This window comes from Zalophus californianus, chromosome 1 (assembly GCF_009762305.2).
Source record: "Zalophus californianus isolate mZalCal1 chromosome 1, mZalCal1.pri.v2, whole genome shotgun sequence".
Classification (NCBI taxonomy): Eukaryota; Metazoa; Chordata; class Mammalia; order Carnivora; family Otariidae; genus Zalophus; species Zalophus californianus.
In genome coordinates, this window is record NC_045595.1 from 200079940 (window position 1) to 200095965 (window position 16026).

Below are 16026 nucleotides of genomic sequence, written 5' to 3' on the forward strand. Positions count from 1 at the left end.
AACAGTTTTTATATTAGTGCTCAAAGTGATCATCAGTTCTGAACAGCAGATGCAATTTTGTTTTAAAATTCAGTTTATCAAATTAATGTGCAAATGACAACAGTGGCTTTTGACTTTGTTAGTCCAAGTTCAACTAGTTTGGATTTATGGGATTAATTTTACAATTTACAATATATACATATTTAAAGATTTTATTTATTTGACACAGAGAGACACAGCAAGAGGGAACACAGACAGGGAGAGTGGAGGAGAGAGAAGCAGGCCTCCCGCTGAGCAGGGAGCCCAATGCGGGGCTCGATCCCAGGACCCCGGATCATGACCTGAGCCGAAGGCAGACGCCCAACGACTGAGCCACCCAGGCGCCCCCAATTTACAATATTTTTAAAAATTTTACTTAAGATGTGTTTGGGGCACCTGGGTGGCTCAGTTGGTTAAGCATCTGCCTTTGACTCCGGTCATGATCCTGGAGTCCCACATTGGGCTCCCTGCTCAGCAGGGAGTCGGCCTCTCCCTCTGCCCCTCCCCCCTGCTGGTGCACGCGCGCGCGCGCGCGCGCTCTCTCTCTCTCTCTCAAATAAATAAAATCTTTAAAAAAAAGTTTATACAGGAATTACTTTTACAAATAAAAGTGGACAGATGGCCACTGTTTCCTGCCCATACTTTTGTTTTCTAATAATCCTTTTAATTTTTAACCATAGTTTGATTTGGGACTAATAGTTTCTTTTCAGAATTTATTATTATTTCTTTGTAGATGATTACAGTTCAAGATATATATCAAATTAATACATTGACAGATTGTCATTGTGGAATAAATGTATGTGCAATCATACTGGTCAATTTTACCTAACAGGGATGTTTATATATCAAATATGTAATCATTGGTAATAATCTAAGAAACCTATGTTTCCTTTTTTTTTTAAAGGTTTTATTTATTTATTTGAGAGAGAGAGAGAGAGAGAAACAGCATGAGAGGGGAGAAGGTCAGAGGGAGAAGCAGACTCGCTGCTGAGCAGGGAGCCCGATGCGGGACTCGATCCCGGGACTCCGGGATCATGACCTGAGCCGAAGGCAGTTGCCTAACCAACTGAGCCACCCAGGCGCCCGAAAGCTATGTTTCCTAACATTCAACTAGTTTCTTTTCCTTTTTTTAAACATTTTATTTATTTGAGAGTGAGCAAGAGAGAACACAAGCTGGGGGGGTGTGGGCAGAGGGAGATGTGGGGCTTGATACCAGGACCTTGGGATCATGACCTGAGCTGAAGGCAGATGCTTAACAGACTGAGCCACCCAGGGGGCCCTTAACTACAGTTTCTTATAGTTTTTTTTTTTAGATTTATTTATTTGAGAGAGAGAGGAGGGACAGATGGAGAGGGAGAGAGGGAATCCCAAGCAGACTCGTTGCCAAGCTCAGAGCGCGCTGAGACGGGATCCCACCACTGTGAGACTATGACCTGAGCCACAATCAAGAGTTGGATGCTTAACAGACTGAGCCACTCAGGCTCCCCTCTTATAGCTTTTTTTTTTTTTTTTAAGATTTTATTTATTTGACAGAGACATAGTGAGAGAGGGAACACAAGCAGGGGGAGTGGGAGAGGGAGAAGCAGGCTTCCCAAAGAGCAGAGAGCCTGATGCGGGGCTCGATCCCAGGACCCTGGGATCATGACCTGAGCCAAAGGCAGATGCTTAATGACTGAGCCACCCAGGCACCCCTCCCCTCTTATAGCTTTTATTGTGTCTTTTACAGTATACAGTGCAGGCAGGACCATCTGACTTCTTCTTCTCTCTTTTGATATCTTAAATACATTTTTATTTTTTAAATTTATTTATTTTTAAAAGATTTTATTTATTCATTTGAGAGGGAGAGATTGAAAGAGAGCACGAGTCGGGGGAGGGACAGAGAGAGCAGAAGCCTGACAGCAGTGCGCCATCCCAGGACCCGGAGATTATGACCTGAGCCAAAGTCAGATGCTTAACCGACTAAGCCACCCAGGCAGGCACCCCAAATTACTTCATCTTTCAAGAAAGATTGGGGGAAAAATCAAAAGGCCAACAGTGACAAAACTCTTTCAATACTCCTTTGCCCAGTCACTGTCCTTCCACACCAAAGAACATCTGGAAAACATCCGCACATCCTTTGGCATTTAAAAACTGATACAGCTGACCAAAGTCCATATGGTTTCCTCTGGCTCCATTAACATTGAACACTTTTTCTTCAAAACCTGAAAATTTTCTTTGTCTTTCTATTTTGTCATTTGTACCATCAAAAGGAATGTCTTCTCGATGGCGAATTAAAATTCTCTTCCAGTTTAATTTTCTGAGTCTGAAAAGAAATTTTCAAAGTAGACATTTTGAAAATGTGTTTTGTCTTCTAGAGCATTGAAAATAGAAGTTATAAAACAGACTTTTCAATGCCTTTTCCCAGAAGTAAAGAAATTTACTTTTATCTCACAGGGATTTATTTTAATTCAATATGATGCTGGTCATGATCCTATCTCCAAACTCATTTATTGCTACTGCCTCATATCAACATTTTAGAAATGTGGAAATTACTGTATCTCAAACTCCCAAAGGGACTTCTTAGAAACTTATTCAGGATGTCAGTACAGAAATGAGAAGATTAGAAACCCGTTTGTTTCACAGGGTACGCACAGCTTATCACATCACTAAGAAGAATCCGATCCATGGAAATGGAGGGGATCATAACATCTTGGACAGGGCTCAATTAAACAGCTATATACAGAACATCTATGTGCACCATGTCAGGGAAGGGGGTGACGCTGATCATATGTGAGTTCTGTTTTATCCACTGACTTGAGGATCCCCTAAGGTACAACTCCAGGGACATACTAATTTCCACATCTCTAGTATCTTGTTTACTACTAAAATTATTGACACAGCATACAACATTTGTGAAAGCAAACCTTGACCAGAATTCTTCACAGGCACTTTGTGGGCCTTCCACACAAACAACACCAGGTTTCCCTGGCATGCTAAATCCAGATAGGGAAAGCTCCTTTGCCCACTCTAGAATATTCTTTCTTTTACACTTGCTGTAGATGTGATGGCTGTAGATCCACAGTCTTGTGAGAATGAGATCAACTGGCTGGAATGTACTTCCTGGAGCAGGGGAAGGTGTGGTGTCTCTGCTGATATAGCCAGAAGCATGTTCTCTAACCCATTCTGTGGCATTCAATATACAGACATCTCCGAGACAATTCTTTTGCAGGTATTCGGTCAGATCTGTGTTTAGCTGAGTCTGCTGGGATCTACTAAGTGATACTGATCTGATGGAAAAGATATGGAATATAAAAATTAAATCAATTTTTTAGAATAGAAAACTTAAGCATTGCTTTTATTCTCAGGTTAATTTTAACCTTTGATGTTGGCCAATTCCTGTAACATACCTGACAGTAATTTCAGGCAGAACTTCAGGGTATTTAAAGGGAAGAATACAAGCCAGAGAAAACATCACCTGATTAAAAAAATAGAAGAAGAAAATGCCCTAAGTGGTGTTTTAATTCTTGACAAGCTTTCAGTTCTTCAAAAAGCAAACTGAATTACCATTGCTTCCTCAGATACATCCAGGTTCACATTGACAGTAAAGTAAACTTTCGAAGATCGTCCCTCCATCGTCCTCTTTTCAATACAATCTTTCAGTTCTGCTAAAGCCAGCTGGTCATTCACAATGAGCTCGTTCTCACCAGGGAACATACTGGCTAGCAGGTCTAACTCAGAGAGCTGGGCCTCTGCCTGTTCAATCTCAATCATTTTTGGATATCTGTAAATTTCTAAGGAGGTAAGGATAAGAGAAATAATTTACAAATGCAATTTTGGGAGAATTCAATAGATCAATATAGGTCCTTATTGAAAGTGTGTTTGATTTCTTCATAAAATGTGAAATTTAAACAGATGTAATATACTAAGGATCCGAACTATGGGCCAACCCAGTGAAAGCCATAAAACTCTAATAATAACCAGGCATCAAATTCCTCTGTGTCTGGATAGTTGACCTGGAATCTTGAGCTACCACAGTGAACAATTTCACTTAAGTAAACTAATTACATAGTCAAAAGCCCTATCAATGATATAGCCAGGAGAGAGGCTATATGACTGGTTACTTTGGAAACCTAGAATGAACAGAATAAGTAACAGAGTTAGTTTTGTGGATGGTTAATATTTTTCTCTTAATATTAGTGTTTATTAGTTTTTAAAAAGCAGAAGAATGTGAAGAAGAGAAAATAAGCTAACAACGTCACAGCTCAAGTACCCTCTGTTAACATTAAAAAAAAAAAAGTACTAGGTTATAAAATTCAAGTGGTAGAAGGTTAAAAAATGAAGATATAGCTTCAGCTGGTGATTTCTTCCCCTACCTGCCTAAATCTCCCATCCAAGGTGAAGAGTTTTGGTGTTACAGAAACAGAAAATATTTTAGGAATTAGAGACATACATAAATGGAAAATATATGGTGGTATAATGTTTAAGTATATGTAAAGAGTGAGATACATAATCAAAATGTATCCATGGCATCATATAAACATATCTTTTTTCTCCACTTCTTCCCCTCCAAATATATGTCAAAGACATATTCACTGTCAGTACATAGTGATCTATCTCATTCTTTCTAGTGGTTGACTGTCATACTGAATCTTGTTGATATGTCATAATTTATTGCATTCTTTGCCTATTGATGGGCACTTGGGTTGTTTCCATACTTTTGCTATTATGAACATTTCTTTAATAGAAGTTCTTTTTATAGATACAGTTTGGCAAACTGTTAATACTGTATTCTCAAGGATAAGTTTGTAGAGGTGGCTTGTTGGGTCAATAAGTATAACATTTTAGATTTTGGTAGATATTGCCAGGTTGCCTTCCAAAAGTTGCCATACTGAAATGTAAGTTTTTACATAGTCCCCTCACCTTTTATTTTTATTAATTTTTCAAAAGATTTTATTTATATATTTATTTATTTATTTGAGAGAGAGGGAGGGCACATGAGTCGGATGGGGGAGGGGGGAGAGGGAGAGGGAGAGGGAGAAGCAGACTCCCCACTGAGCAGGGAGCCCAACTCGGAGCTTGATCCCAGGACCCTGAGACCATGACCTGAGCTGAAGGCAGATACCCAATGGACTGAGCCACCCAGGTTCCCTGCCCCCTGCAAACTCTTTAAAAAAATTCTTAATACATAGTCTTTTTATGGTGTTTTTTTGTCTGTGTGTACCATTCATGAGTTTTTAAGTAGGCATATTCATCAATTTCTGCTTTCAAAGCTTCTGGACTTTGAATCTTTGCTAGAAAAGTCTTCACCATTCCAGGGTTATAAAGTTCACCAAGATGCTAATCAAATAGGATTTTTTTTAAAATTAATTTCATTTGCAAGAAAAAGTGTAGGGACTTCTGATAAAACATGGAGGCTGAGCACTTGTATAAATATTTCCCTTTCTCTGTGACCCCACTAAAATGAGAATAAAAGGATAAATTCTCAAAGACAAAGGGAAAGGAAATAACAAAAGCTATCAACAAAAGTTTGGAAGGTGAAAAGGGGTAAATGAATTATAACTAACTTATATTTCAGCTTCCTTCCCTCTATTAACTGCTTGGTCAGGTGGGTAGGGGAGCTGCAGAACTTCGGGAAGGCTCAGGAAATAGCACCAGGTACCCTAGAAAGCAGCAGTGTAGTGTGCAGTAGAAAACATGAATTTGTTTAAAGTCTAGAGTCTAGACTTAACTAGACTCCAGTTTAGGATTTCTCAATCTTGGCACTATTGATATTTCAGAACAGGTAATTCTGTGTTTGTGTATGTAGGGGGGCAATCTCTGTCTTTTAATTACTGTATTTAGAAAACTTACATTTAACACGATTATTGATATGTTTGGTCTTAAGTACCTATTTCATTTTGTTTTTTTCTATGTTTTCCATTTCTTTGTTTTCTTTTCCCTGCCTTTTGCAGGTAGAAAATATTTTGGAATTCCACATTTTGGTTAATCTGTAACGTTTCTGCATGTATTTCTTTTTATAGCTCTTTTAGTGGTTACTCTACACACATGTATATAAAACATCACAGTCTCCCAGTGTCTTATTTAAACAGTTTGAGTGACATATAGAAACTTTATGTACCTTTACCTTCCTGCATTTGTAATAGAGTGATCTTAAAATTTTCTTCTATATATATTTAGAACCACAAGAGTGTTATAATTTTTGCTTCAGCCATCAAATATAATTAAGAAGACAGAAGAGAAGGGAAGTCCATTTTATTTGCCCATACCTTTGCTTTCTCTGTATTTCTTCCATGATAATTTCTTTATTGTTTCTTTTCCATTTTAAGAACTTCCTTGAGCCATTTTTTTTTTTTAGGGTAGGTCTGCTGGTGACAAATTCTCTTAATCTTCCTTCATGTTAGAATTTCTTGGGGCACCTGGGTGGCTCAGTCAGTTAAGCGTCTGCCTTTGGATAAGGTCATGATCCCAAGGTCCTGGACTGGGTATTGCATTGGGCTTCTGCTCAGTGGGGAGTCTGCTTTTCCCTCTGCCCCTCCCCTGCTTGTGCTTGCTCTGTCTCTCAAAAATAAATAAATAAATAAAATAAAAAAAGTTTAGAAAGTCTTGATTTCCCCTTCATTCCTAACGATATTTTCACTGGATATGACATTCTGGGTTGTTAATTCTTTATTTTCAGCACTTGAAAAATATCATTCCTCTTCATTTTGGCCCCATAGTTTCTGATGAGAAATACTCTCTTATTTGAACCTTATAGCAAAGGTTCATTTCTTGATTGCCTTCAAGATCTTTTCTTTCTCTGTAGTTTTCATAGGGTTAACTATGATGTGTCTCTATATGAATTTCTTTGAGTTTTTTTGTGCTTGACATTCATTTAATTTCTTGAATCTGTTTATGCCTTTTGACAAATTTGGGAAAATTTCAACCATCATTTCTTCAAGTACTTTTTTCAGCTCTGCCCTCCCCCCTCTTTCTCCTTCTGGAATGACATGTTAGATCTTTTGTTATAGTCCCATACGTTCTTAAAACTCTGTTCATTTATTTTTGCTCTATTTCTCTCCACTGTTCAGACTGGATAATTTCTATTGTATCTTCCAGTTAACCGATCCTTTCCTCTGTCCCCTTTCTTCTGTTGTTGAGTCTATCTTCTGTGTTTTTAATTTTGGTTATTGCATTTTCAGTTCTATCATTTCCATTTGATTCTTCTTCACATCCTCTATTTCTTTACTGGGACCCGTTTTTTTTATTTGCTTGAAGTATGTTTATAATTGCTCACTGAAAATTTTTTAAGATAGGTATTTTTTTATAAGTTTTATTTATTTAAGTAATCTCTACACCCAATGTGTAAGCAAGAATCACATGCTCCTCTGACTGAGCCAGACAGGTGCCTCTACGATATGTGTTTTAAAATCTTTGTCAGGGGCACCTGGCTGGCTCAGTAGGAAGCAGGCAACTCCTGATCTCAGGGTCATGAGTTCAAGGCCCACACTGGGTGTAGTGATTACTTAAAAATAAAATTAAAAAATAAAATCTTTGTCAGATAACACTACCATCTCTGTCATCCTGGAATCGGCATCTATTTTATCATCTTTTTCATGTAGTTTGAGATTTTCCTTGTTTTTGGTATGATTGATTTTTTTTATTGAAATCTGGACATTTTAGGTATTCTAAGACTCTGAATATTACTCAAATCTTCCATTTTAGCATACTTTTTCTGATACTTTTTTTGACATCCTGCTTCAGAAGGGAGAAAAAAGGGGGGCTTATGCCCAGGAGGGGTGGGAAAGCCTCCTTACTGTTACCCATGTGGCCTCCACTAACACCATGTTGACGGGCCACTTTGCTAACGCTAGGTGTTGGTGAAAGTTGGACTCCCCACCAGACTTCTTGGACATCATTCCAGCAGGGTGAAGGAGGGATGCCTTGTTATTGCTGCCTCAGAGTGGAAGTACAGGCTCCCCATGTGGTCTGACATGGGTCTGACACTAAACTCTGGTAAGGTCCTCATTATCACCAGGCAGAGAGGAAAGTCCTAGATCCCTAATCAGATTTTTTTGATACATCCTGACAAGGAGTGGGCATTGAAGTACTTATTACAGCTCAGTGAAGTTGGAATCTAGGCTCCCTTTGCTGGTGTGGTAGGGGAGAGGCCACAGTATTTTCTTTAGTATTTGCCTGGTATAGAGCATTTATTATCTAAATGTTTTCCATCTTGCTCAGCTGCACATTTCTTGGTACTTTAGCTAGAGAGCAGGGTTTTTTGAGGTTTTACAACTTGTTTGGTCTGTACCCTTGGTTTTTCTGGGTTGCTGCTTCTTTAATCAAGTCTCAGATATTTGCGGCAAAAAAGAATAACCAAGAAAGTCACCACTGTGTCCTTTCTTGGGTCCCAAGGTCCCTAGTTGGTCTGCATTCCCCTTCACTTTTCAGAGTCTTTTGTGTTTGTTTTATAAATAGTGTCCGGGATCCTTAGTTGTACTTAGCTGGACAAATTAGGAAAGACACATCTACTCTGTTGTTCCAAAAGTGGAAGTCCCCCCTACACAATATTTTTAACTTATTGAATTAGTATGCATGTGCAAACACACACACACACACACACACACACACACACACACAAAGATGGTTAACATCTGGTAATTGTTATAGAAGAAAAAGTTAGTATAAGGAAAGCTGATTTAATTCTATGAAGCTGATCTAAGGAAAAAATCAGACAGTATATAAAAAAGGTGTTTATAAGGATGTTCACTGCTTATTATCTATAATAAAAAAATCAGACATGACCTAAATGTTCAACAATAGATTAGTTAATATATATCTAAACAGAATATTATGAGACCATCAAAATATATATATTAACACTGATATTCATAATACAATTACCTAAAAAAAGGAGATTGTAGAAGAATATAAATAGGTATGATATTATCCATTGTTATATCATTACACATACATGAAAAAAGTCAGAAAGAGAATTCACCAAATTAGTTTGTTAAATGTGGGTAGAAGGAAGAAGGGAAGGACTAATTTGTATGCTTCTATATTGTTTGAAGTTTTAGAATTAGTATGTAGTGCTTCTGAATTCAGAAAAAAAGGAGTTACACATCTGAAAAGAAAAACAGAACTCAGTCCCATTGTTCCAAAGGAAATATGGCTTACCTTCTCAAAGAGAATTTACTCTGTGAAATCAAACACCATTATCTTGGTTAATGGCGTCTTCATGGAAGTCCTTCTCAACTTTGGGTAAATGTTTATTTAATAAATACTATATTTAGAGCTTCATCCTTCATTCCTTTCTGGAGCTTTCTATTTAGTTTGAGGATCAGTACATATTATCTAGTAAGATATAGAACAATGCAGACAAAAAAGGCTAAGTGTTAAATGACTAGTATAGGCATTATTGTGGGGTTTAAGAGGAGTACATGATCAATGAAATGGGCTATCAGGAAAGATTTAAGGAAGGAGACAGGATCTGAGTCGAACCTTTTCTCCAATTTTTTTTTAAGTTTTATTTACTTAAGTAATCTCTACACCCAATGTGGAGCTTGAACTCACGACCCTGAGATCAAGAGTTCCATGCTTTTCCAACTGAGCCAGTCAGGTGACCCTGACTTGAGCCTTAAAGATAGGCTAAGACTTAGACAAGTGGAGAAGGGAGCATAGTGGGGAGAGAAGAAAGGTCTGTAAAGCAGGAAAGCAAAAGAAAAACAGTATAGACCTGAGCCTGTCCCTTCCTCACAACCTTGACTACAAAGGCCTAATTCAGGGGCTCATTATTTGGACCATTTTCTGCTAGTTACTTCTTGTTTGTCCCCTAAACACATTCTTGGTCCTTCTTTTCCCTGCTCTAGGCTGAAAAACTGACCTCCGCAGCCTATACCACCCCACTCTTCTTTCTTGTGGTTAGTTTCAGCTAATGCTCTGGCAGGAAGGGGGAGGATGGGAGGAGAAAGAAGCCAGGGTGTTTCTTCACCACACTTTTCTTGTTTTGGTGGCATTCTGACAATGGCCATGACGCCCTAAGACCACAGCTTTTGTGGTGGAAGGAAGAAGGGCAGCCCTTCTTCCTCAGCTCCAGGAAATCGTCCGGGCCTAGGGGCAGTAATGCCTGGCCACACCTCTGTAAACAGTCCCTTCATTAAGCAGTCTCTTTAAAATTTCAAAGTTGAGTGTATATCTATGTTTTCTTTACTAACCAGTCACTTCATATAATTTTATATCCTACTTTCATTTGACATCCTAACTGATGCATTTACTGTTATTAAACAAAATATTCATGTAAGTATTCAAAATCCCTGAACTCATTGGAATTCCATTAATATCTTTTCTAGTATTTTTTTAAAGTTGAGGTTAGATAGTTATTAGATATTATTAGATGGTTATTAGAGGAAGTGAATTTATTTTGTATTTTCATCATAGTGGTTTAAATATGTGCTCTGCTACTTAGACTGCCAACATGCACTTAAAAACTGTGTGACCTTAGGCAGGTGGCTTACTTTCTCTGTGCCTCAGTCTCCCCATCTCCAAAATGGGAATGATAAGGTTGCTGTGAGGATTAAATGATGTGTGGAAGGTATTTCAAACAGTGCCTGGCAACAGAGTAAATACTATAAAAGTGGTTGCTGTTGTTATTCATCATTCATCCACAAATGTGTCTTGAGCACCTATTGTGTGTCAAGTACTGTCCTTGGCACTAAGACTATAACAATGAAAAAAATCACCAAAAAATCTCAAAAATCACAACAAAAAATGTGTTTTCTAGGCAAGAGGAACACAGCAAGTTCAAAGGCCTGTGGAAGGGAAGTGCTAGACTAGGTACTGGAGCTGACTAAGCCTGGAGCAAGATTTTTGGAGACAAGATTAGAGAGGAAATGTGGGGCAGTTTATATTAGGACTCAGAGGGCATGGCCAGGACTTCAGATTTTATTCTGTCTGATATGGAAGGCCATTGCAGGGGTCTGACTTACTTATGGGGAGGCCCATATCTGATGCTGTGAAATGTGCAGGGGAATGAGGATGAAACGTGAAAGACCAGGGAGGTACTACAATGACTCGGGGAGAGATGACAGTGGCTTGGATTAGGATGTGGAAGTCCAGGTGGTGCGCAACTTTCGAGTTCTGGACATATAGAGAGTAGAACCAACAGGATTTACTGACAAATTATATGTGATATGTAAGAGGAATCCAAGGCATTAAGAGACTGGAAGGATGGATTTGGCATTTAGGTAGGGAAGATGGTGGACACTGGAAGCCTAGTTTTAGAAATACTATGTAATGAAGTGCCTATTAAGACACCTACTCAATAGAGATGTTTAGGAGACAGCTGGATGTACAATTATGCAGTTTATGAGGTATCCGGCTGGAGATGTATTTTGGGAGTAACCAACATATATTTAAAGGCATGTTTGTTTTGTCACTTACTGAGTGAGTGAAATTGGGAGAAAGTCCTACTGAGTTCGGAGGTCTGGAAGATGAAATGGAGCCAGCAAAGAAGTTTGGGGCCAAGCCACCCTTGTGCGAACAACTATGGGAGTGATGCTACAGGTATATTATTTACTTGTCCAATTATTTTCGTAGATAAGATTTCAATGCAAAGAAACCAAACCCTTGAAAAGAATTTTTGGACTCAAGATTTCAGTGAATTCTGTACGAACGTAGAATGAAAACCGAGTTTCCTAAGTGGAACCATTTTTTTTTTCCTCGCAGATTTTTATTTTACAGAGGAGAGCGGGTCCAGGAGGCACAAGCCCTGACCCCCGGCAAGTTGCAGAAGGCCACTACCGAAACCTCGTGCGCAGGCGCCATCGCCCCTAACAACTGCCTGGGCCTAGGGATGGTGGTGAGCGTGGGAAGGGAGGGTCCCGACTGCGGGCGGGGTCAGGAACAGCCGGCTCTAACCAATGAGCAGTGTGTAGCGCGCGGGGAGGCGGGGCCGCGACGTCGCCAAGTTCCCGGAGTCGGAAACGGGCCTCTGGAAATTCCCGTTTCATTTGGGCAGGAAATTCCCGTTTCACTTGGGCAGCAGTAGACCGAAGACTCACCTGGAGCCACGGACCCCCTCGGTGCTGAAACCCTGGATTTTATGGCTGCGCGGATAGCTCAGGTCTCATCCGGAGGGAGCCTCAGAGGTCCAGTGCTAGGCAATCCGAAGCCTACAAACCACTCCAGCGAGGAGGCGGCATAGGGAAGTGAGACAACGCCCTCTCCGTTTGGCGCATGCGCGCGCTCAGGGCCAGAGGTCCCGGAAGCCCGTTGGTCCTGGCTGTTTGGTCCTGGCAGGTGCTCAACGGCTGGAATTCTTGGCAATGCTATGGGCTTCTCAGCCGCAAAGTTCAAATTCCACCCTATTGGCATTTCCCAGCTGCTGCCAGGGTTACGGAGAAGTATTAGACGGCACTGTTTCCTGGGCCAAGGAATGGTCCATTAAAGTAACGCTCCTCAAATTCAAACATGCGTAGGAATCGTTCGGTTGTGTGTAGCTTGGGATTCAATAGGTAGGAGTGGGGTTCCCTATTCTGGGTTTCTGATATCTTCCCACACAAGAGGGATGCTTCTGGCCCCTAAATAGCAAGGCATTAGGGAGAGGTGAGCCTGGATGGTGGTCGTGGCGACTTTAGGAAATACTGTGTTATTTAATAGAAATCTGTCACTGATAATAAAAGGACAGTTTGAAGGCGACTCCACCATGAGAGTAATTTAGATTTTTCCTTCACAATCTAAATATAGGTAATGCACTTTTTTCTTTATGTTACATATTCATTTTAGAAATCTCAAGATTTTTTGTGAACATATTCATTGGTATAATTTATCAATAACTTGAACTTTTTTTAATGAAAATAAGTTTAGTACATACGTTTTCATAGCTGCATCTTTGACTTGATGCTTTGTGGGCATTTTTCAATGTTTTTAATCTATGTTTTTCTCCAACTTTTTTCTAAGTATTTATTTATTTGAGAGAGAAAGAGAGCACAAGCTGGGGAAGCGGCAGGCAGAGGGAGAAGCAGGCTCCCTGCTGAGCAGGGAACCCGATGTGGAGCTGGAGCCCACGACCCTGGGATCATGACCTTAACTGAAGGCAGACACTTAACCAACTGAACCACCCAGGTGCCCCCTTTTTCCAATTTTTATGAGAGATTTCAAGCATGCAGTAAAGTTGAGAGAATTTTACAGTGAAATAGTGGAATGACCCTCAGGGAAGAAAAAAAGGGGGCGATTTTGCTCCTCAGGGGACATTTGGTAATATCTGAAGACATTTTGAGTTGTCACAACTGGAAGGGTGCTTCTGGCATCTAATGGATAGGGTCTAGGGATGCTGCTCAACTTTCTACAATGCTGAAGACATCCATCTACAACAAAGAATTTGCTGGTTTAAACTGTCCATAGTGCTGAGGTTAAGAAACTGGTGCTATCATGATTCTAGACACTATCGTAACATTTTATTCTACCAACTTTGTCATATGTCTAATCTATTCATCAATCCATCTGTTTTGATGCATTTCAAAGCAATTGCAGACATTAGCATACTTCTCCCTAAGTACTTCAGCATGCATAACATTAAGATTAAATGTTTGATTTTTTATTTTGAGGTAAAAATGAAATGCACATCTTAAATGTACATTTGCTGAGTTTTGATAAATGCATACACCTGTGTAGCTCAAATCCTATTAAGATTAGAACATTATTAGCATCCTAGAAAGTTCCTTCATGCTCCTTCCCAGTTAGTCCCCACCTGAACCCCCAAGAGGCAACCACTGTTCTGATTTTTTCCTGCCATAATTAGTTTTGCCTGTTCATATGCATGGAATTATATAGTAGGTACTTTTGTATAAGTCTTCTTTCACTATAATATTTTAAGATTGATCCATGTGCTTGTGCCTTACAGTTTCTTTTTATTGCTTAGAATCCCATTTTATGACTATACCACAGTTTTCCTATTCTTTTGTTCAAAATGTGGGTTGTTTCTAGTTTCTGGCTAAAATGAGTAAGGCTACTATGAACATTCTTGCAAAATTTTTCATTTCTAATGATTATCCTTCAATAAGTATTTATTGAGCATTTACTATGTTCCAGACACTTCTGGATGCTAGAGATAGCCACGACCAAGACAAAGATATCCCATCTCTCTAAGAGCTTACATTTGCATGTTTCTGTGTATGTATGGGGGCTGGGGGGGGGGGAAGAAATATATAGGTAAATATAAGGGGAAAATATTAGTGATAATTTGCTGCGTAGTGACAAAAAATAAAGTGACGTGAATGATCAGGTGGCTATGTAACCTAGATTGCCCAATTTCTCTGTGAGAAAGTAACTTTTAAGGTGTGAACAGAATTACAATAAAATAGCAACCACAGAAGATCATGGGGAGCAGCATTCTAGGCAGAGGAAGCAAGTGGTACAATGTCCCTAAGGCTGCGTTTTAGAATAGAAAAAAAAATGCGTGTGTGCTGAGTGAAGAAAGCTTAAAAAATTCTATCAGCAGTAAAGAGCAAAAGAGTTAAATGTAACCCTTGCTACTCTGGCCAGTTTGAACGGTTAGGATGCCACTTAATCTACCTTTATCTGATTACTAATGAACATTTCTTCCTATCTCTTATGACCAATTGTCTTTTTATTGTGAATTACCTGTTCATATTCCTTGCCTATGTTTCTACTGGCGCTTGCATCTTTTTTTTTCCAAGCTATTATTGTGTCTTCTGTAGAAGACTAAACCCTAGGGTAGCGAGCCTATGTTCATTTAATTCACTTCACAGGGGACTGGGCCCTTACATATTTTTAACGGACACACAGTAAATGTTTGAAAATTTTACCTTCCGTGGGCAAGGTTAGTTCAAGACAATTTACGTACTCAACATTTAGAAGGCTATTGGGCAGAATTAGAACTGCGTGAAATGTAAATTTTACCCTCCTAGCCAGCCTTTAGATGTAATGTGAGTAAGGTAACCCATCCAGGAGATTCCAATACTCTGACCACCACCAGGTACTCATGCTTCCGAAACATTTAAACAACCCCATAATTACACCAGAGTGGGGAAAACTGACAGCCAATTTCTTCCAGGCGGCTGGATCTGAACTTCCGGAGGGAACCGCGCACAAGCGCCAATGAAATAGCGTCAGCGCCGCAGGCCCCTGGGGCTAAGCCACCTCCCATAATGCCGAGTACCGGAAATTGTTGCTTTCTAGGGGTCAGTCTGGCTTCGGCTCTGTCGCTCTCTATCCGTCACCGGGAGGGAGACGGAGCTGGCTGCCCAGCCCACAGGCTCATTAGGGGATGCAGTTATGGGCGCTGTCGCCGTGGGTGAGTTCTGTTCCCACTGACTCGCAGTCACCGCTCGCATGACTTCCTGCGTTTCGAGAGCCCGAATTTCCTGCCTTGACCTGGTTCTCTTCTCGAAGGCTCCTCTTCCTTAAGCACGTTACCCGGCCTCGGCCCGGTACCGCGTTCTCATTGGCTTCATGTCCTGTCAGTACCAGGAGCTGGCCAATGAGTTGTCGGTGCTGGCGCCCTGATCGACCCTGGACCCGAAGGTTCCCCCTTGGGTTCAGAGCAGTTGGAAGGGGAGGTGTGGCGGGCGCCGCGCGGCCGGGAGCACCCTACAGGTTGGGGTTGGGTTTGCTGCCGCGTCCATGTGGTGGTTAGTAGGAAAAGCAAGATCTGTCATCTCACCGATTCAGTGAACCTAGGGTAGGTCAGATCTACGCCGAACTTGAAAGCCATATTTAGGATCTGCTGACAAAGTTTTCCAAACGCTTCCATTTTTAATGGAATCGAGCAGGCATGGGAAGACTGGGAAGGAAAGGGAACTGGATTAGTATGCGAACCGGCAAGACCCAGCCTTGATTTAAATTTTGTGTGGAGTCCTGCAAAGAGTAGTTTGGCTGAGAAGCTGACTCTCATCTCAAGACTCACCTGAAAAGCTTAATAGATTTATTGAGGTTTTTTAGCGAGAGTACTCGCCACTCTTTTCTCTAGACTTATTTCATGCCCTTTATAGCTGCTAAAGATTTTTTGCAGCGCTTCCACAGCTTTGAAGT

At 40.3% G+C, this 16026-nt stretch overlaps 2 protein-coding genes across 10 annotated transcripts in view; one reads left to right on the forward strand and one right to left on the reverse strand.

Moving 5' to 3' along the window:
* Positions 1 to 1621: 1621 nt before the first annotated feature.
* RWDD2B (RWD domain containing 2B) lies at positions 1622 to 12179 on the reverse strand. Of its 2 annotated transcripts, XM_027584709.1 has the most exons (6): positions 12036 to 12179; positions 9154 to 9330; positions 3562 to 3788; positions 3405 to 3472; positions 2922 to 3284; positions 1622 to 2320 (listed from the first exon to the last, which is right to left on the reverse strand). In XM_027584709.1, exons 3-6 carry the CDS (start codon positions 3766 to 3768, stop codon positions 2086 to 2088), a joined length of 873 nt encoding a protein of 290 aa, XP_027440510.1. In that variant the 5' UTR covers positions 3769 to 3788; positions 9154 to 9330; positions 12036 to 12179; the 3' UTR covers positions 1622 to 2085. The 2 variants fall into 2 exon arrangements, with proteins under 2 accessions (XP_027440510.1, XP_027440511.1); XM_027584710.1 differs by lacking the exon at positions 9154 to 9330.
* Positions 12180 to 12219: 40 nt separating this feature from the next.
* Positions 12220 to 16026, forward strand: part of USP16 (ubiquitin specific peptidase 16) — a 30604-nt gene continuing 26797 nt past the window's right edge. For 2 of the 8 annotated variants that reach the window (XM_027584705.2, XM_027584706.2), the window contains exon 1: positions 15155 to 15289. In XM_027584705.2, the coding sequence (XP_027440506.1) occupies positions 15271 to 15289 (19 nt within the window). In that variant the 5' untranslated portion in view covers positions 15155 to 15270. Of the gene's footprint in view, positions 12489 to 15154; positions 15290 to 15521; positions 15677 to 16026 lie in introns of those variants that run through there. The other 6 variants (XM_027584701.2, XM_027584704.2, XM_027584703.2 and 3 more) reach the window with 5 other exon arrangements.